This window comes from Neophocaena asiaeorientalis, unplaced genomic scaffold (assembly GCF_003031525.2).
Source record: "Neophocaena asiaeorientalis asiaeorientalis breed wild unplaced genomic scaffold, Neophocaena_asiaeorientalis_V1.1 scaffold10, whole genome shotgun sequence".
Taxonomy (NCBI): Eukaryota; Metazoa; Chordata; class Mammalia; order Artiodactyla; family Phocoenidae; genus Neophocaena; species Neophocaena asiaeorientalis.
This window is the reverse complement of record NW_020172817.1, coordinates 4,407,965-4,428,846: the sequence shown is the minus strand read 5'-3', so window position 1 is coordinate 4,428,846 and position 20,882 is coordinate 4,407,965. Positions and strand designations below refer to the sequence as shown.

The 20,882-nt window shown below is 43.9% G+C and overlaps 1 protein-coding gene across 1 annotated transcript in view; it reads left to right on the top strand.

Moving 5' to 3' along the window:
* The window catches only part of TRIO (trio Rho guanine nucleotide exchange factor), a 237,022-nt gene that overhangs the window by 198,321 nt on the left and 17,819 nt on the right, over positions 1-20,882 (top strand). Inside the window, 12 exon segments of the mRNA XM_024741724.1 lie at positions 643-813; positions 3,363-3,458; positions 9,534-9,682; positions 10,808-10,874; positions 12,507-12,610; positions 14,126-14,195; positions 16,396-16,485; positions 17,080-17,172; positions 17,896-17,946; positions 18,187-18,264; positions 19,264-19,455; positions 20,653-20,830. Coding sequence (XP_024597492.1) covers positions 643-813; positions 3,363-3,458; positions 9,534-9,682; positions 10,808-10,874; positions 12,507-12,610; positions 14,126-14,195; positions 16,396-16,485; positions 17,080-17,172; positions 17,896-17,946; positions 18,187-18,264; positions 19,264-19,455; positions 20,653-20,830 — 1,339 coding nt within the window.

Here is a 20,882-nt window from a genome sequence, read left to right as displayed (position 1 = left end):
TATCGTTCAATTTATTTTGCAGATGTGGGGTTTCTGCTGCTTTTTGCCCGGGTGTGTTTTCACCGTGGGTTTTCACTGGAGAGTATGGTTCATTTATGTCCTCATCTCTCTGTTTTATATATACTGTGTCCCCGTGATAGAAATGAAAAACTGAAATTTTTTTCTAAAAGTAAGAACAGGGGGAAATTAATGAGATACTTAATTCAGATTCTTAAAGTACACCTTGAATTGTATTTTTCTTTATGTCCTCCTGATATCAGTGAGTTTTATTTGAGCAAAGTAACAAAAAGTGAAGTATGAGACTAGAGAAACTAAGGGTTATGGTTCAGAGTTTTGAACCTTCTTTTTAAATTGGCTTCTTGAAGATCAGATGTGTTCAGAGCCTAACGGTTAACGTTGGCAGTCCCTTCCCAAGACACTGTCAGTGGCCCTTCCCTCGTCCAAGTTGGCAAGCGAGGGAGCTGGGTTGCTGGAGGGAGTGGAAGCTCCCGCCAGGGTTGGAAGGAGCTTGGCCTTGATTTCTGCTCTCAGTTTCGATCCCGGCTGTGCTTTTCCAGTTAACCCCTGAGGGCTCAGTTTCTGTGGACTGACATTGGACAGTCAGGGCCGGGTTCCAATGGGCGAATGTCGGTCTGGTTTCAGAGAGGCCGGAACGAGGGCCTGAGCAGCGGCACGCTCTCCAAATCCTCGTCCTCGGGCATGCAGAGCTGCGGAGAGGAAGAAGGGGAGGAGGGCGCCGACGCCGTGCCCCTGCCCCCGCCCATGGCCATCCAGCAGCACAGCCTGCTGCAGCCGGATTCACAGGACGACAAGGTAAGGGGGCCCACACCCACACCGAGCCTCGCCAGGAGAGGGCCTGGTGGTTGCCTGCCGCCGTGCCCCAGCCTCCTTGCAGGACATAGAGAGCGACCCGGGCTGTGAAAAGGCACCTGGAAGATGCCTTTCACCCCAAAAGTATAGATAGCAAAGGCCATTTAGACTAAGCTGTAGGAACCCACGCAGTCTCTCGTACACGTGCGCTTGTATACAGACGTTCAGTGCATTTTTAATGGATGCTTTCGTAATTGCTACTTTTCAAGTCATTTTAATTTTTCTCACTGTACTAACCAGGGTCCCTGAGAGGGCAGAGAAGTCGCACGCCACCTGCGTGATTGCGTCCTAAACGCACACGAGCCCATCTGCTTCTCTCTGTTAGGTGTCTGCACACAGGTGTGGTTTTCAGATGGGATGGTATTGCTGTCCAGTTCCTTTTACCAACATGGCAAACATCTGGGTCAAACCGGAGTTTGTCAAAGTGCAGGAATCAGTTCGAAACCATGAATTTCCTCTTTGGATGTATGCAGAGGCTTCAAGCCAAGTAAATCTTATTTTTTGTTTTGTGGGTTGTTTTGAGTTCTTACATAATCTAAAATTACTCTGTACAGCCCTAAAATATCAAGAAGGAAACCTGGTAACTGTGGCTTATACATCCTCTCAATTTCTGGCCCATCCTGCTTCTCCAAATTGGCAGGTGTTGAAAACCATCCTATGGAGTCATTACTGGTGCTTTTTTTTTTTTGGCAGAAACTAAGGTTTCTGAATAAAACAGATGTTTTCATCAGTTTTCCCCCTTCTTCCCCTTTTTCCTTCCCTGACTTCCCTCAGTGCTAACACAGTCACTCGCTGGATGGGCTCGTGCGTGATGACCCGGGGTTGCCCTGGCTCAGTGATCGACGGCCGTGAGGCCAAAGGCCGATCACGCGTTAGCCTTAACCTAAGGCGCCCTCTCTGTAGAACTCCTCTTCTCCCTCCTGCTCCGGGGCCCTCAGTGCACAGCAGGGGCGCAGTGGGCTTGGCAGAAGGAGGGAGCTTGGGTTCGAGACTGGGGTTTGGAGGGCATCTGAGGTACAGACCCCGTGCCATGGGGTGGGGGGCGGTGGGCAGGGTGGCCTGAGATGGGAGAGAAGCTCGCGCCCCACTGCCCAGAGCAGACCCGCCAGGAAGCCAGGCTCTGACAGCTCCTGGGTTATTTTGTAGCGTTCTAAGCCATAGCGTTTTAAAAGCAGAAAACCGGAATTGTGTAAATGTGGATGGTTAGCCGAAAGTGAGGTGCCAGGCCTGGTTGACTTATTTACCGAATAAGAGGGTATTTTTCTCCATTGAAAGAGTGGATTGCACTATATTCTTCTGTTTGCCAAAATCACTTATTGGTTATTGTGTTACCTCTTTGGGTATTACCCACAGAAATTCTTCCTTTACAAAAGTCTATAGTGATGTTCCCGGAGAGTATATTATCTTGTGACTAATGTTTTGTTTTGTTCTGTTTTCTCTTTTCGTAAACTTTCACTGCAGCATTATGTTGATTTGTGTTCTGTGTCTGTTTTGGCTCAGTTTCCTTACCTCTCCATTTGAATTTTTTCCTTGTTTTCTTCACCTCATCTTCCAGATTTCATTAGACCAAGCCAACATTTGTTTTGCCAAGTGCATATCTGGATCCGCATTGTAACAGCCTCGTTGTAAACGTATAAATCCGTATCTGTCTGCTGTGAGACATGCATCGTTAGGACAGCTAGCCGTGTGTCACATGCATCTCTGCTGTCCTTAATATGAAGCAAGGTTCATATTACACCCCTCTTCTAGTTTCCAGTAAATTAACGGTGCAAGTAATCTGCAAACACAGCGTGTTTGCTAATTACTGAAACTCGAACTCAGTAGCCCCTCCCCCAGATTCCTTACCTGTCCACCCCTGTACACCCCGACTCTAGCCGTAAATGGCATCTGATAGCTTGTGAGGCCACAGATCTCCTGTCCTCTGCACTAATCACTGGGGAAGTGGATGGCACAGAAAATGGTGAGCTTGTCCCCCTCTTCCCTGTCTGGCCAGTACTCCCGGTTCCTTTCCTTTTCTTGTTTCTTTCTTTTAACCCCATCCACACAGTAAAGCCATTTTTAGTATCCAGTTTTGTTTCCCGATTTTTTAAAGGGTTCACTCATTAGCCCTTAAGCCTTTCACTCTTCTGTTGATCAGATTCTCTGCCTTTTCTTCCTTAGCCAGTAGCCTAGCCAGCAGTTGCAAAAGTTAGAATTTTCCCGTGCCCAGTCACCTCTTTGAAAAACATTCTGATGGTACATGACTGCTGATTAGAAACAGACTTCGTCTGCTTTCCACATGTATCCCAGACAGGTCTTATTTAGTATTTCATGTCAGAATATTGTAAATTTTAAAAGATGGCTTTAAATAAATGCAAACAAAGACAAACTTGTGGTCTTTTTGTCTGGAATTACTTTTGAAAGGAGATTGAGCTTGCAGGAGAATTCTGTCTGCCCAGTGACTAACACGATGCATTTCCCTCCCCCTCTCTTTTTCTCGACTTCCTCCATAGGCCTCTTCTCGGTTATTAGTCCGGCCCACCAGCTCCGAAACGCCAAGCGCAGCCGAGCTTGTCAGTGCGATCGAGGAACTCGTGAAAAGCAAGATGGTAAGGCTCCCCAGAGACTCAGGCTGAGGGCTGGAAGCTGCTCCAGGGTGCTACTTGTAGGTGGGCGGGCCCTCATCCAGGTGTGGCTCTGGTCTGCAGGACAGAGTTCGGGAAGCCCGCGCCCACCCTCAGGTTCAGTAATTGGCCTGAAGGACTTACAGAACTTAGAGAAGCCGCAGATGCGGTTCATTGCCGTGAAAAGACACAGGTGAAGATCAGCCAGGGAAGGGGTGCAGGAGCAGGTCCAGGAGGGTCAGGTTCAAGCTGCCATTGTCCTCTCCCAGTGGAGTCATGTGCCCAACACTGACTCTCCCCGCCTCGCACAGTGTGGGATGATACGTGCAGGGTGTCACCAGCCAGGACACCCCCCGCCCCGCCGAGCCTTGGTGTTCAGAGTTTTTATTTGGGCTCAGTCACATACACGAGGGTGAGCTCACATGGCTCACCCTTGTCCCCTGCCTCTCCAGGGATTAAGATAGGACGTGGACCAAAGCCCTCACCCAAAGTCACACTGTTAGCATAGACTGTCTGTCTTAGCCCCAAAACCCCAGGTAAACAGAGACTTCATCAGGCAGGACATTCCACAGGCTTAGAGGGACCTCCCAGGAGCCAAGGTCAGTCCTTTCCTGCACCCACATTGTCTGCGGTGCTGGCACCGTCATAGCCAATGTGGTCAACTCCAGTCTTGTCCAAAGCTGTGCACAGGGTCATTGGACTCACAGGTACCACTGGGAGTCTCTCTCTCTGTCTCTGAGATCTTTCACTTGGGTTTGCAGTGTATGAGAGAGAAGGGTTTGCATTGCTGTATAAGGGCTTTATTCTTTTTGTGACCTCTCTGTTGCCAGTTGGTCAACATGGATTCATTTAATAAAAGCCCCAAATCAAATGTTGATTTATTGAAGTTAGGTTTGCATTGTTTCTAACTGATTGAAATCAATAAATTTCTGTGTTTCTTTAGTTTTCCTGTGAAATAGAAAAACCAGTAATGGTAACATTTTAGACTAGTACATCCTGCTACCCTACAACATCTTTTAAAAGTCACACCTCCTAAAGTAAAAGCCCTCGGCCTCTCCCACATTCCATTCTCCATGAGTTTGATGTGTTTCCCTCCAGACAGTTTCTTTGTATATACTCCCCACAGCAGCCCTACGAGGTAGGCATGTACTGTCATATTCTCATTTTACAGATAAGGAAACTGAGGCACACAGAATGCTTAAAAAGTTGACCAGCTGCTAAGGGGCAGAGACAGAAATCTACTATAATTTATTTAAATACATTCATAATAATATATATCAATTGTTTTCAATTTTCACTACTGTAAACATCCATTGTTTGTTTATATGTGTGATTAAACCTGTAGGGTAAATTTCCAGCACTGGAATTGCTAGAGCAAAGAGTATACAATGGATCCTTAAACAACATGTGTTTGAATTTCATGGGTCCACTTATATGCAGATTTTTTTTCAATAGTGAATACTCTAGTACAACACAGTCTGCCCTGGATTGAATCCACAGAAGCAGAACCACAGATACCGAGGAACCACGTATACAGAGAGTCAGCATCCCAACCCCTGCATTGTTCAAGAGTTAACTGTACTTCTTTAAAGTTAGGAATTTATCTTCCAAAGCCAGTATTAACTAGGTACCATGTATATAACTCCAGTTTCTTCTCCCACCCACCCCTAAGCAGCTTCTAATGAGGCTGGTTGACTAGGTCAAATGGGGAATTGTATCCAAAATTCAGACTGACAGGTATTGCCCTGCCGTAGCTGGAATTCTCCCTGCTTGGTGTTCTGTGCTGTGATCTGAGAAGGACGCAGTGGGCTTTGAGCTTAGACAAGACATTAGGCAGCAGGGCTGCTAGGACTTGGTAAGTAAGTCAAGAACTTGACTCCACTGGTCAAAAATTCGGGATCATGTGAGTAGGAACTGAGCTAAACCACATCCTGGCTATGTTTTTGAGAGACAAGTTGATTAATGGTCTAAAAAGATGCTTAAATGATATCTAATGAGTTTTCAAGCATTCTTAAACATCCTTAAACATTTTCAAAACAGCCGTTTATACACATCAGTTATATGATCATTAAAATCATTTTTGTCTAGTAATTTAAGTAGTTTTCCCAAGGAATGTTGTGAGACAACACTTTGTCAACCTGCTCGTCGTTATTCTGCAAGTATCTGAATGGATTACATTGTAAGTGGGCTGAGATTCATGTGTAATTAATTCAGATGGACTTCAGATGGAGAGGAGATCTATGGCTGGTCTCTCAGCTCTTACTGCTTTACTCCCCCTTTTAAGTTCTGAATAATTAAACTTTATCCATTGAAACTGACTTATTTCTACTCACTTATGTCTCTTCTGAAGTTAACGGGCATAAAGCTGTTGGCAGAGTGGAAAGGGCGTACGTTTTGGAATCAGATAGGTGTGGGTTCAGACTCTCCTACTGACCGCTTCCGCCTCTCTGAGCCCACCTCTCAGCTGGAAACGGGATGGTAAACCGACTGCTGTTTGTTAAGCTCCCAGCCGGGTTCCCTCCACCTGGGCGCTCACTCGTGCCTCCCCTCCCCATTGCAGAACCATATTTAGGCTTTTTATGGTGAGCGCATCTCTTCTTCATTCTACGTGGAATGTAATCTAAATTCTGCCCTCTTTTTCTGGTTCAGGGGAAACATAACTCTCCCTTGGTTTCTGGTCACTAATCCTCACACAGGAAGCACTTTTTGTCACTAAAACCTCTAGTGAACCATTTTAATATCCTTTACCCTGTCATGCTCCCCATGGCTCTGAGTTACTCCTGCATATCTCACTGTGTGCTGTGGCTCCTTGGTCTTCCTGTTCGTTTTCCTGAGGGCCGGCTCTTAGGCTCTCATGACTTCGTGATCGGATTTGAATGCTGAACCATTATCCCTCCAAAGCTGTGTGTGCAGTGGACTGGGAAGGCGAGGGGAGAAGGTGTCCTGCTGTCGTGCGGTGTGTGTTCAGGGAACTGACTCTCCTCGCCCTGAACCTGCGGATTCCGTCTGAAAAGGCAAAACCGCCCCGCACACCTTTCCTTGGAATTCGCCTCTCTCTCCACCTCCACATTCCTGATCAGTATTGGAAGGTGTGGGCAATGGCAGCTGACAGCTACAGGGACTGAATTTGACTTTGGAGTTTCCTTCTCTTTGTTGATCTGAATATAAAGGGAGATACAAGAAAGAATGAAAATCAGTGAAATAAACATGTAGCTCAAGATATTAGAAGAACAACAAAATTTTCTTTAAAAAAGGAGAAGGAATGAATTCACAGAGATAAAAGCAGAAATGAATGAATTGGAAAACAGAAAAATAGAATAAGAAATAAAACCCAACATTTGTTCTTTCAAAACATATGGACTTCAGGTAACCTTCCAAAGAAAATAGCCCAAATTCACAACAGAAGAAATTACAAAGGAAAGATAAACTGAGGGAATTGAAACAATCATGACACGTTACTTTGTTCAACGCTTTGAAAGCAAATTTGAAAACCTGGATGAAATGGGCAGTTTCTTAAGAAAATCAGTTTACCAAAACTAAACTCAGAAGAGCTAGGTCTGCACAGGTAGTCTCTCTTCATTTAAGAAACAGGGAAAGTTGACAAGAACCTACCCACAAAATCCCACCCAACCCAGAAGGTTCCACAGATAATTCATCTGAACCTGTAAAGTCCCAGTAATTCCAGCTCTGGGGCAGCTTTGAGCCTTTTCACTCGCGCACAGTTGGTGGGAGAGCCACTGGGCAGCCAGGAGTGGATGGCACAAGCGTGACTGCAGCCTGGGGGTGCGCCTGCACCCTCCCTGGCCACCCACCGGGGTCCACACCAGCATGTCCAGGAGAGGCAGCGGAAGGAGCCTGGATGCCACTGGGGCAGGTCCAGACGGGGCCTCTCCGCCCACTCTGCGTGACCGGCCATCTGGAACCTTTCTTGTCTCTCTCTCTTTGCTCACCGTTCAAGTGACTGTAATTAAAGCTAACAAGCTTCAGCTGTTTCCTTGCACATCTGGGCAGGAGACGGCGCCGCTGCTCCCTCCCTCGTCCTCCAGCCTCCAGTCTCCTGAGTCTCCTGTCCAAGGCCTCCAGGACCACGCGCATGGACCAGGCCCTGCTGCTACCACGAGATGTGTGCTTCCACTAGAGGTCAAGAGCTATTCATTTAAAAATAAGAATGCTACTTTCCCATCAAGCCCCGTTCTTTAACTGTTTTTCATAACTAAGAGCAGGAGTTGGTGTGTTTGTACAGCTCCATGGGTTTGAACAAGATTGCAGGAACAGACTTGGTGTTCTCAAAGCTGTGCTCAGTGATGGCGTCAGCTTCAGCCTGTTACTCCTAGGGGGGAAATAGGACAAGCATTAAAGGTTTTAATATGATAGGAAATATTAAGTGTTCTTGTAGTTTGTATTGGGCTTTTGTTTGAAGAGAAGTAAATCACATTTTCCCCGTTAAGTTGTTGAAATACCTTTTGGTCATCTCTGCCCAGCCAGGGTGCTTTGAAAAATTTAAAAGAACTATCACCTCAAATCAAAACTACAATGAGATGTCACCTCACACTGGTCAGAATAGCCATCATCAAAGGGTGTGGAGAAAAGGGAATCCTCCTGCACTGTTGGTGGGAATGTAAATTGGTGCAGCCAGCATGGAGAACAGTACGGAGGGTCCTTCAGAAACTAAAAGTAGAGCTACCATATGATCCAGCAATCCCACTCCTGGGCATATACCCAGAAAAGATGAAAACTCTAATTCGAAAAGATACACGCACCACAACATTCACTGTAGCTCTATTCACAATAGCCAAGACATGGAAGCAACCTAAGTGTCCATCGGCAGATGAATGGATAAAGATGTGGTACATATACACAATGGAGTATTACTCAGACATTAAAAAAAAAAGAATGAAATAATGCCACTTGCAGCAACATGGACGCAACTAGAGCTTATCATTACTAAGTGAAGTAAGTCAGAGAAAGACAAATATCATATGATACCACTTATATATGGAATCTTGAAAAATTATACAAATGAACTTATTTACAAAACAAATAGACTCAGAGACGTAGAAAACAAACTTACTGTTACCAAAGGGGAAAGGTAGGGGGGAGGGATAAATTAGGAGTTTGGGATTAACAGGAACATACTTCTATATCTAAAATAGATAAACAGCAAGGACCTACTCTATGGCACAGGAGACGATTCAGTATCTTGTAATAACCTATAATGGAAAAGAATCTGAAAAAAAACGTATAGCTGAATCACTTTGCTGGATACCTGAAACTAACACGACATTGTAAATCAACTGTATTTCATTTTTTACAAAAAGGCACTATCACCTGTACCCCTGGTAGTTTTGTGAATTCAGGTGAAGAGAGAAAATTAGTAGGGGCCAATTAGAGAGTAACGAGTTGATCATTATCACACTAACCCAGGGAGAAAAGTCACCAATATTCAACTCACAGATTTATTGATCACCGAAAAAGTTGTGTTCAAGGTTGGCATGGCAACCACTTACTAAGGAAGAAGAAAGTTGCGAGCGTCACAGAGACAGAGATTAGTTTTAGCTGCATGATCTCTGTGCATTGAAGTACGAACCTGTTTAATTAAAACAGAGGTTTGCTAACGTTGCTGCATGGTCCACCGGCCAGGAGTGTGGGCAGTGTGTCTGGGTACACCGGCCTGAACGAGGCGACTACACACACTTCTGAAATGGTCATGCTTTCGTGTGACAGGAATATAACTGGAAAGAAAATGGCTAGATTTGAAATGGGTACAGTCTGTGGTATTGTTTCTAATTATTTGGTAACCAGGAACAGAATATACGAACGGATATAAATTCACCGTTCTTTTCATTCTAACTCTCCTCTTTTGTGCAGCCCCTCTTACTCAGTTTCAGAATTAATGCTGGGGGTTTTGTTGCTAAATACGATGTGATTTCACACACATAGACTCTATAGTGTTGTAATCAGGCCTTCTGTATTTTCTGACGTATGAGATTTTCTGGTCCTAATTTCAGCCCCACGTGCTGTGTAGGCAGGAGGCCTGACGGGCGATCTGGTTTCTTCTAGGCGCTGGAGGATCGTCCCAGCTCACTCCTCGTGGACCAGGGAGACAGTAGCAGCCCCTCCTTCAACCCTTCAGACAACTCCCTTCTGTCCTCCTCCTCGCCCATTGATGAGATGGAAGAGAGGAAATCCAGCTCTTTAAAGAGACGGCAGTAAGAAATGTTCTCATTGTCATTGTTTGGTGGCTTCCCTCCTGGCTTTGTCACCTACGAAGCTGTGGCTGGGATTCATCTCTGAGTCACACGAGGAGGAGACCCAGGGTCTCTCGCCGAGCGATTGTACGTTTGTTTGCAAACGTACAGAACCTCAAGAGGGTGCAGTAAGCCATAGCTGCATCTTTTATTGTTTTATTTGTATATTATACTTTATTTATAAATAAGAATGAGACAAGAATATTTTCTGTCACTTCTGGTGAAAAACAGCCGTACTTTCTATTATATACATAGTTGTGAAGGAAAAAGAAGATGACGTAAAATTAAATACAGTCCCCCAAACTTGAAACATACCTTAGTGGTAGAGCTTTTCAGTTTCAGTTAAAAAGTCTTGAAGAATATTACAGAAGGTTTAAAATTGCATTTGGAGAACAGGAAAAAGCTTAACCAGCTGCATGAGTACAGAGACTTGGTTTTATTGAGTGCTGTATCCCAGCACCTAGCGTGGCATCAGGTGCATAGGAGGTGCCTGGCCAGTGTTGGCTGAATGAATGAATGAACAAACCAACCAACCAACCAACGAACCTTTTTAGGTCAACTGAGGTTGTTTGCTGTAACCGATCAAGGAATTGTCTTCTATTATCTGAGCGGCCTTAAACGGTTACTGAACCTTACGAAAAGAAATACTTCTGAATGATGTGATCAGACCCAAGGCTTTAAACATCTGAGTTAAATTTCTTTTGTATGTCCAGCGAAGCTTAAAATGACTTTATCATGAAAACACAAACAAGCAAAAGCCCTGCTTCCTTTAACATCTTGCCTTTATAACAAAGTTATGTCTGTGCTGCTTTCGGTCCTCGTGCATGTGATCAGAGTCCGGTGGTGTGAATTCACCCAGAATGCGAGGTGTCTTGTGACCTCTGCAGCACCCGTGGGTCACCCACATGAACCTGTAAGTGACTGGGGACACACAGGAATTGGAGATCCGGTTGTGCAAGTTTGAGAGGTCACTTCCTAGCCGCCCCTGCAGAATCTGACCTGACGAAAGCAAAAGGGCGGATGAATTCATTCAGAAAATTCCTTGGATTGTGGGTGGTAAACGCTGTTTTTTCTCTCTTTTTTCAGCTACGTTTTGCAAGAATTAGTGGAGACAGAACGTGACTATGTGCGGGACCTCGGCTGTGTGGTGGAGGTGTGTGTTTCAGAGATGTAATAACCTGTATCCATCCGCCCTGAGGGTTGCCACGGGGGGTGTTGTACAGGACAGTTGAAAGCTGATACCTTCTCAAAAGCTTTAAAAATATTTTTGACTAAAGCAAAACACAATAACAACAACCAACAAAATATTTCTGAAAAGTAAAATTTAGCCAATTATCTCAACAGTCGGTATTCACTTTTTAAAGGCTTCTTTTTTGCATGGTGCCTCTTGACATAGTCTCTTCTTTTTATAATTAAGTTTGTAAATATTATCTCCAACCTTTGAATTTCTTTTGTGGACATCTGGCCTTTAATTATTTTACAAGAGTGGGTATCACCACAGAAATGAGGACATCATTGGTTGAAAAGTCAATGTGACCAGCTATGGATTCAGTTACATCCTGAATCACCTGGGTTCAGAGCTTGGTCTGTGGCTACCACCCTAGGCCATTTGCTTGTAGTTTTCACAGAACGAATACGTCACCACTTTCACTGACCAGAAGTTGATACGCACTTTGTACCCATAGCAAAACCACTGCCTTTCATACTAAATCAAGGGCTCTTTTTTATCACTTATTCAAAAAGCTCTTTTTATAATGTAAAACTTTATCACTTATTCAAAAAGCTATTTTTATAATGTAAAACTTTATCACTTATTCAAAAAGCTGTTTTTATAATGTAAAACTTTATCACTTATTCTTTCAACTTTGCAAATATGTACAGTACAGGGCAATACTTTTTGGATGTACATTCCATTAAAAGTAATGGCTCTTACAGTTAATTGCGTGACATAAAGGATGAAACGTGCTTGACATGTCTGTAATCATTACTAACAGTAACTTGAAAACTTCAGAGCTTCTTGTACAGGCTGAATCACATTCAAGTTATATAGAAGTTTTAAACCACATTTTAGCAACAGAGTTAGTCAACTGTTATTAAACATCAATTTGTGAAAAGTATGTTGTTAAATCCGTGTTTAACAAAGTATGTAAATAATCCAAAAAGAAAAGAAAATCTGTTTATATCAGATCAGTACCGAGAACAGAGGAAATATGCTTCTGGCCAAGTATTTAATCTTTACAAGCTGACAAGATGATTTGTTTTATGAAACCATTTACATTTATTTAAACTTTCCAATTCCTCAGAAGAGTTTTGATCTTTGAATGCTAAATAGTTTAGGGAGAGAAAATCACGTCAGTGAATGTAACTGTATTTCAAGGGCCAGTTAAGGACACATTTCACAAAGGGTTGGGGGTTTTTTTGTTTTTTTCGTTTTTTTTTTTTTGTGTGGTACACGGGCCTCTCACTGTTGTGGCCTCTCCTGTTGCGGAGCACAGGCTCCGGACGCGCAGGCTCAGCGGCCATGGCTCATGGGCCCAGCTGCTCCGTGGCATGTGGGATCTTCCCAGACCGGGGCACGAACCCGTGTCCCCTGCGTCGGCAGGCGGACTCTCAACCACTGCGCCACCAGGGAAGCCCCACAAAGGGTTTTTGTTCTTACATAAAGAATTAGTTTACAAGACAGTGCGTACATCTCTTTTATCCTTTGTGGCTCTCAATCAGTAAACCATTACTTGATTCAAACGTGTTCAATGAAATAATCTTATCTTTAAATATTTAATTTTAGGGCTACATGGCACTTATGAAAGAAGATGGCGTTCCCGATGACATGAAAGGCAAAGACAAGATTGTGTTTGGCAACATCCATCAGATTTACGACTGGCACAGAGAGTACGTAAAATACATACCATGTTCGTTGGTGGACAGTCTGTCATCACCCGCTAAACTGCATCACGCCAAGCGAACGAGAAAGGATATTTGTTGACTCATTTCATTTCCTTACCTATGTGGCCCCATGGAGGTAGCTGGTGTAAAGGAAATATTGGTGTTCCGAGGCCTTTTCTGGTTGCATTTCACAGCACGAGGAAGTCTCTTACCTTCTTTGTGCTGACCCATCCAGGTTGCCCGTGTTGGGAAGGCTGGAAACCCAGTCACCGAGCCTGACCGCCTGGGTTCACAGCACGGTCCTGACCCCGAGCCCTTTGCTTCCCCTCTCTTTGCCTCCATCCTTTCCTCTACACAACGTGGGTCACGGTGTTACCCTCCTCATGGGACTTTTGTGAAGAGTGACCGAGTTAATACATGTAAAGCACTTAGGATAACATCTGCATAGAGTGAGACTCGATGAGTGTTTCTAATTAGCATTGCAGCCACCTCTTTAATAAATCCAAATTACTGTTAGAGAGTTTTTTCAAGTCAGCTTTAATGGGGAAAGTAGACATGATTGCCCATGAAAATCAAATTTGATCCCAGTACCTTGCCACACCTGTCCTAATCTACAGTGAAACCTATTTTAAAAAAGGACATTCGGTGCTGTTATCTAGTCATCTGCTCCCAAGGCTGGTTTTAAGCTGTGACAGGGAAGGGGAAACGGCACAAGGCCCCTGGGACGACCAGACAGAGAAATTGCTCCCGGCAATGTGGTGTCTGCCCTGGCGTGCGCAGAACTAGGGGATATTGAATCCTCAAGTGCAACACAGTTCAATGTAGCATTCATTGGTGTACTGGTTTGCAGGTTAGTACAATACCAGATACAAATATCAACATATGTAAGTGATAATTAAGGTGGGCATACATCTTACCAACTACTGTGGCCCAGAAGAAGTGAAGAGTAGTTGTCCCCAGCTGCTTTGTTCCTGTGGATACCTAATTCCGATCTTAATGGAAGCTAATATGTGCCACCTAGAAGTTGATTTTGATAATATTTGAGAAAACTTTATAAAGCCAGCCCAGGTAACAATTCAGTATTTTGTATCTGTTATTATCCAATTTGAGCCTCCTAAAAATTACCATGGAAAGAATATGAAACTCACAGGTATGAGGACCAAGTTTTTAGAAAGAAAAATGACCAATTGCTTTGAAACATTTATTTTTTTACTCCATATTCAGATGGGATATTACTGTTTGTGTCATTTAAAAACAAAGTGAGACAAAAAGGTTGATTATCCAGAGGAAGGGAAGTTTGCCAGTCAAGGGATGTCTCACTCTGCCTTGCCTTGTAAACCTGTGTCTCTTTCTGTTTTCTGTCCTAACAGAATGTTTTCAGTGTGCATTGTATTTGTTAAGCATATACTTTACACTTCCCAATTGTTTTTGTCAAAACAGAATATTTTGAAAATATAAATCTCAATCTAAAATTAGCAGGCCAAGTTGGAAATGGTTCTAATATTTCTCCTTTCATTTCAGCTTTTTTTTAGGAGAGTTGGAGAAGTGCCTTGAAGATCCAGAAAAACTAGGATCCCTTTTTGTTAAACATGTAAGTACAATAGCATTATTTACATTCCGTTCTGTATTGTCATATTTAGTAATTGGCTTGTCAGATTAAAGGTGAACTCATGTGTGGGTTACAAAAGTACTTAACATTAAGAATAAAATCAAACTGTACAATGTCGGCGAGTTGGACTCAAAATCCCCTGTTGCTCTTCTACACGTGAATGATCAGCTTTCCCAGTCACCTGGCCCCAGTTGGCTGTTCAGTTCACAAACAGTACAGGATGGTCAGAAGGGGACCAGAGCCAGACCAGAAGGAGGAACATTTGGGGATGTCTGTAGGCAAACAGGTGTCTGGTGCAGGTGGTGATGTATCGAGACGTGCAGTGGGTTTAATATAATAACCAAATTTTTGTGTGTATCTAAAAGAAGCATGTCAACAGTAAAAGTTTGGGGGTTTTTCTAGGAAAAAATACTGTATTTTCAAAAAATTAGTGACCAGGATTTTTGTATTTTTGCAAATCTCCTTAATGTCTGGCTTAATAGAAGACAGATGCATTTTTATATCAGTTTCTGTATTGAACCTATTGTAGTGTGTTTTTTAGTTAAAATTTATGAAGAAAATCCATCCTCACAGATATTTGGATGGAAAGGGATGAGTGTTTTAATAGCCTTTTCCGATAAGTATAGATAATTTTCTTAGATACTACATCAAAACTCAACAAGTGAGAATTTCTTAAAGGTTAGTCGCAACATGGAGTCTGAAAACCCATTGGTGAACTCCTCTCTTGCTGTTGCACTAGAAGCCATTGAACTGCCTCACACTTAAAGGCTCTTTTACCCCTGCACCAGCTTGTGACATCCTGCATTGTAAATTCTGGTTCACTGATTCAGGCAGATCTTCCAGATGTTGAAACATTTCAATAAACAGTATCAAGAAATCAGATTTGTTCATTGAGTATTGTCAATGTTCTTTAAGTATTGTCTTTAAGTATTGTCATGTTCCAGGTAGCAAATCCATGTTTTCCAAAAGTATAATTTTTTGCTTGACAGCTCAAGTTTTCATTATTAATAGACATTGCAGGTTGTTTGCCTTGAAATGAGACAGGCTTATTTTATTCATATTCAGGAAACTGCCTACCAGATACCCACGTGTAAATAATTATAGTTTGTGTCCATCATTCTTTCAAGTAAAAATGGTCCATGAAAACAAGCAGTCGGTTCAGCTCATGGCTCAGCCACACGAGGGCTTTTCCTTGACTCCTGTAGCACATGGCACAAGTGTCACAAGGATCTCCATTTTGTCACAGGAGCGTTAAAAAGATGTATAGTCCATGGTTGAGGGTTTTTTTTTTTTTGGTATTTATTTATTTATGTATGTGTGTATGTATGTATGACTGCGTTGGGTCATTGTTGCTGCGTACGGGCTTTCTCTAGTTGTGGTGAGCAGGGCTACTCTTCGTTGCAGTGCGTGGGCTTCTCATTGCGGTGGCTTCTCTTGTTGCGGAGCACAGGCTGTAGGTGCTCAGGCTTCAGTAGTTGTGGCACGTGGGCTCGGTAGCTGTGGCTCGCGGGCTCTAGAGCGCAGGCTCAGTAGTTGTGGCACACGGGCTTAGTTGCTCCGCAACATGTGGGATCTTCCCGGACCAGGGCTCGAACCCATCTGTTCTGCGTTGGCAGGCGGATTCTTAACCACTGCGCCACCAGAGAATTCCCCATGGCTGAGTTTTAATACAACGAATTTTTATCACTTCATCAAGGACATCCTTAGGTGAAACTGGCATGTGTAGCAGTGAAAGATATTTGCTAAGATGCCAGCAGTTTCTCCCACCACTGGTTTTGCACATCACTACAAATGGTAGCGCAACAGAAAGGGCAGATGACAGCTTAGTATTGTTTGGAAAATAGTTTTGATCTAATGGGTCCCCGAAAGGCCTCAGGGACCCCAGGGGTGTGCACACCACACTTTGAGGATCAGGGCATTAAGGGATGGCTTGCTGCCCTCAGTATTTGAGACTAAAGAGGTTTTTCTAACCTCCTGAAAAGAGCCAGGCTTCCTGGGACCACTGGCAAGGTTTGAAGAGGGGGAGAATGATTCTTCGTTTAACATTAAGAACTGTGTCCTTTCACAGCCTCTCGTATTTGCTGGGTAAAGTATGGGGTTTTAAGAAACGTTCCTTTATGAATGAGCTGACACTTGCATGTGCACCTGTGTTCTAACCCATCTGTGTGCCTTTCATTCCTAGGAGAGAAGGTTGCACATGTACATAGTTTATTGTCAAAATAAACCAAAGTCTGAGCACATTGTTTCAGAATACATCGATACCTTTTTTGAGGTAAGACCTAAGTTACAAACAAAGTATTTCTTTGTTACAGTTGATTTCAAGAAATTGAAATATCATTTGTTTCCCAGGACATTAAGCAATCCTCAGGAAATTTAGCCTCAGTTATATGAGTTCTGAACCTGTATTTCTTTCCTATAAATCAGAGAAATGAGTGTAAATTCAAGCTGTGATCGTATCCCTTAGTATTCAGAGGACTGGGGTCATGGTTAAAATAAGGGGTTCTAAAAATCAATTTCAAACTTAAGGCTCATTCCAAATTCAGAATAATTCATGATCTCGACTTTTAGCCTAGAAATAAAATACTTGTTTGTATGAATAAAAGAAAGCAATTGAGAGAAGGCCATTTTAGGCAAGCATTAAAGACGCTTTTGAAAAACGGCTCAGAAATCTTTCAGTGTCAGACTCGGACATTCTGAGCGAAGGCACAGCACTTGTTGGTTGTGTGCAGCGTGGCATCTTTTCTCTTTTTTACTCTTTTCTAGAAGTAGTTACTTCTACTGCAGTGTAGTTAGTTAGCATTTCTGACAGTTACGGGGACTTTAAAAGACAAAACTTACGATCCTTCTTTCTGCTTTGAAACCACAGGACTTAAAGCAGCGCCTCGGCCACAGGCTGCAGCTCACAGACTTGCTGATCAAACCAGTGCAGAGAATCATGAAGTACCAGCTGCTGCTGAAGGTGAGGCTTTGCCGGTGCCCGTGCTGGGGGCAGGAGCCCGTGTGGCGGGAGGACAAGACTCGTGAGGGGATGGAAGGGTTTGGCAGGTGACGGGAATCTTTTCTATAAAAAATACGAAGCAGCCTTGTCATTTCTGATTTGAAATATTTGAGTAAATCTTTTAAAATTTAATAAGGCACCTTACACTATCATTTACATCAGGTTCTGAGCCAAAGGTCCGTGAAAGTGAGCTTTTTCCCCACCACAGAGCTTGAATACCAATGAGCTTTCTTGGGCTCTATCCACCTTACATATTTTCTGATCTTCTTGGGGCTCCAGATGAAATCAAATATTTAATCCCTGCCTGTTCCTCTCTATGGGCTCAGCAGTGGCCCTTGATTGATTCAAACTCCTAAGCACCACTGAAGGCAAAGTCACACCATCTTCCACCATGAAAGTGACTGTTAGAGTTGTTGAGATTCCTTCACGTATAAAACTTAGAACCTGGATGTAAAGAGAGATGAGCGCTTGTCTTGGAGTGAAACAGGAACCATGACCCGCTTTGATAGATCTGGTCTGACTTTGCTCTACTGTGCCTTGAAATACACAAAAGGATACCTTTTCTTTGTGTTACTGGGAGGAAAAAACGAGGATTACCCAGTGCCTGGCATCTCACGTGATCAAAAAGGTTACTGCTGTGCGACCATCACCCTCGTCATGCCCTTCTCTCCATTTCCCTTGCAGGACTTCCTCAAGTATTCCAAAAAAGCCAGCCTGGATACGTCAGAACTAGAGGTACTTAACACCCCTGGGCCCTGGGCTCCCCTCTCAATCCCCGCGCGTCCCCAGCCTGTCCCTGGGGGGGTGGGGGCGGCGGGTGACAGCGGGTCTACCCAGCCCCGGATGTGCCCTCTGCACACCAGCGGGCGGGAACGGGGAGGAACTGATCGAGGAGCGGCATCTGAGGGTTAGCGCTCCAGCCTTGCCCTCTGGAACTGAACGCTCACTCTGCTTTCCCCCCACGCCACCCCGCAGAGAGCCGTGGAGGTCATGTGCATCGTCCCCAAGCGCTGCAACGACATGATGAACGTCGGGCGGCTGCAAGGATTTGACGTAATGCGTTCTTCTTTAACCTCGGCCTCTGGCTGCCATCACTTTCTTTGGTCTCGGATTCTTTGTCTCCACCTGGAGAAAGCTGATCCTTTTTGCTTGGTTTTCTGGCGTCTCTCACCGTCCTTCAACCTGATTGATATTTTCTTTCACCTTCTTTTGGTGCATTTGATTTGCTTTGGGGGGGTACCTTCCTCTGCTCAAAGCCCAGCGCCTTGTGGCGGGAACAGGCAGGACTCTGCTTTGTCTCTTGGGGCCTCTGCTGCTGCAGGAGCGGAGTTTCCTTCCCTGGCATGAGGCGTAGTGGAAAGCAGGGGGCCCGTCCTTCTGTCCTCTGTCAGCCTGCGAGTTTGACCCCAGGGTCACTGTGCTCATCGTTAGCCTACAGACTTTCCTATGAGTTGACAGTCTACTCAGATTACATATTACCTATTAGTATCCTAAAGATATTCAGAACCAGAAGCCTTTATTTCTTTTTTTTTTTTTTTTTCAATTTGACTGTTGAGTAAGAAGGCGGGAAGGTTTTACTTTTCTTGCCTACTGTTTTGCTAGAGATCTGGGTTTAACGTGCTGGTGCTGTGGTTCTCCAAAAAGCACACACAGGCTCTCCTGGAGAGCTTCTGAAAACCCAGGCTCCTGTGCTTTTGTGAGCGGGTCCCGCCGGGGTGCTGGTGCCACCGGGCCGCGGACCGCACCTTGAGAAGCATTCTTCCACTGTGAACTAGATCCTTAGATCCACTTTCAGTCTTTGACTGTAACTGAGGCCAGTGATTTACACAGAGGCTGGCAAGAATTTTATTTAGATGATTTTTCTGTTTGGAGCTAAGACCTCATTTTAGTGAAAGAAATGTTTATGCTGTATAAATTAAGACAAGAAAAATATGTTTAAAATGTAGCATTCTGTGGGAGGAAAGCTAAAAAACAAAAAACAACTTCCTGTGTCTTAACTTCGAATGCAATGTTTTCTTCTCCTATTTCTTTGCCCCCTTCTCCGTGTTCTAGGGTAAAATTGTTGCCCAGGGCAAGCTGCTCTTGCAGGACACATTCTTGGTCACGGACCAAGACACGGGGCTTCTGCCTCGATGCAAAGAGAGGCGGGTGTTCCTCTTTGAGCAGATCGTCATTTTCAGTGAGCCGCTCGATAAAAAAAAGGGCTTCTCCGTGCCAGGATTCCTGTTTAAGAACAGTATCAAGGTAACTTGTGTTTGCCTGTTTTCTCACGGGTTAACGCATGTACCCATCATGCTGATAAACTGTCTCCTTCTTAATTATGACATGTCCTGATCTTCAGTTTATTAAATATTTAGAGAATTTTCTAATAACGTTTCAGAACCTTTAAATTCACTCCATCTGTCTACGGTCTGTGTTCCCCAGTGGCTGATGTCTTACACATGTGGCTGCAGCATTCATTTTTACCATAATGAGAAGACCTCTTCTTGGTTAGTTTTTGTGCTCCATCTTCTCTAGGACCATGTAAAATTATTTAAGTTCAGAGGATAGCTTACCCAGGGTCGTCTTCTCTTCTCCATTCAACAAGGACCTACTCTGCCCTCAGAGCTGGGCAGGGGCTGTAGGGATGGACAAGGTAGGTTGGCTTGCTCTCTGGTAGAAGAAAAAGACAAATAAAATGACTGCAGATGGCCCTGAGTCTTGTAAAGGGGACAAACCAAAGGTGAGACAGAGGAGGCCTGAGGTCCCAGCAGGTTAACCTTTCTAGTTAACTGTTTAAGCTGCTAGTTAAACCCCTGGTCATCCCCATGTACCTGAGTTAAAGGAGTCATAAAAAAGCAAGACAATGATTTCTGAGGCAGTAAAAATGGCGGCTCAGCCAAAAAGTGGTGGTTTCAGTTCTGACCTAGGATGAACTTCACTTTGCACTTGACCAGTGGAAATAAATGTGCTTCGGTTTTTTTATTGTGGTATCCTCGTAACATAAAATTTACCATCTTAACCATTTCTAAGAGTATAGTCCAGTGGCATTAGGTACATCCATATTGTCGTGCAGCCATCACCACCATCCATCTCCAGGACTCTTTCCATCTTGTAAAAGTAAAACTCATCCTCATTAAACACTAGCTCCCCATTCCATCCCCCCAGCCCTGCAGCCACCCTTCTACTTACCGTCTCGAGGAATCTGACTACCCTAGGTGCCTCATCTAAGAGGAATCGTAACAGTGTTGTCTATGCATAGCTGGCCCACTTCACGTAGCATAATGTCCTCCAGGCCCACCCATGTTGTAGCCTGTGACAGAGTGTCTTTCCTTTTTAAGGCTGAATAATAGTCCTTTGTATATACAGACTGCGTTTCGATGATCCATTCACCTGTTGATGGACACTCGGGTTGCTTCTACCTTTTGGCCATTGTGACTAATGCTTTAATTTTTTTTTAAGGTGAGTTGCCTTTGCCTGGAGGAAAACGTGGAGAATGATCCCTGTAAATTCGCTCTGACATCAAGGACGGGTGACGTGGTGGAGACCTTCATCTTGCATTCATCCAGTCCAAGTGTTCGGCAAGCATGGATCCATGAAATCAACCAAATTTTAGAAAACCAGCGCAATTTTTTAAATGGTAATGTGTGTTGTTACTGGGCACGTGTTTTCTTTCCCTAATGTACACATTC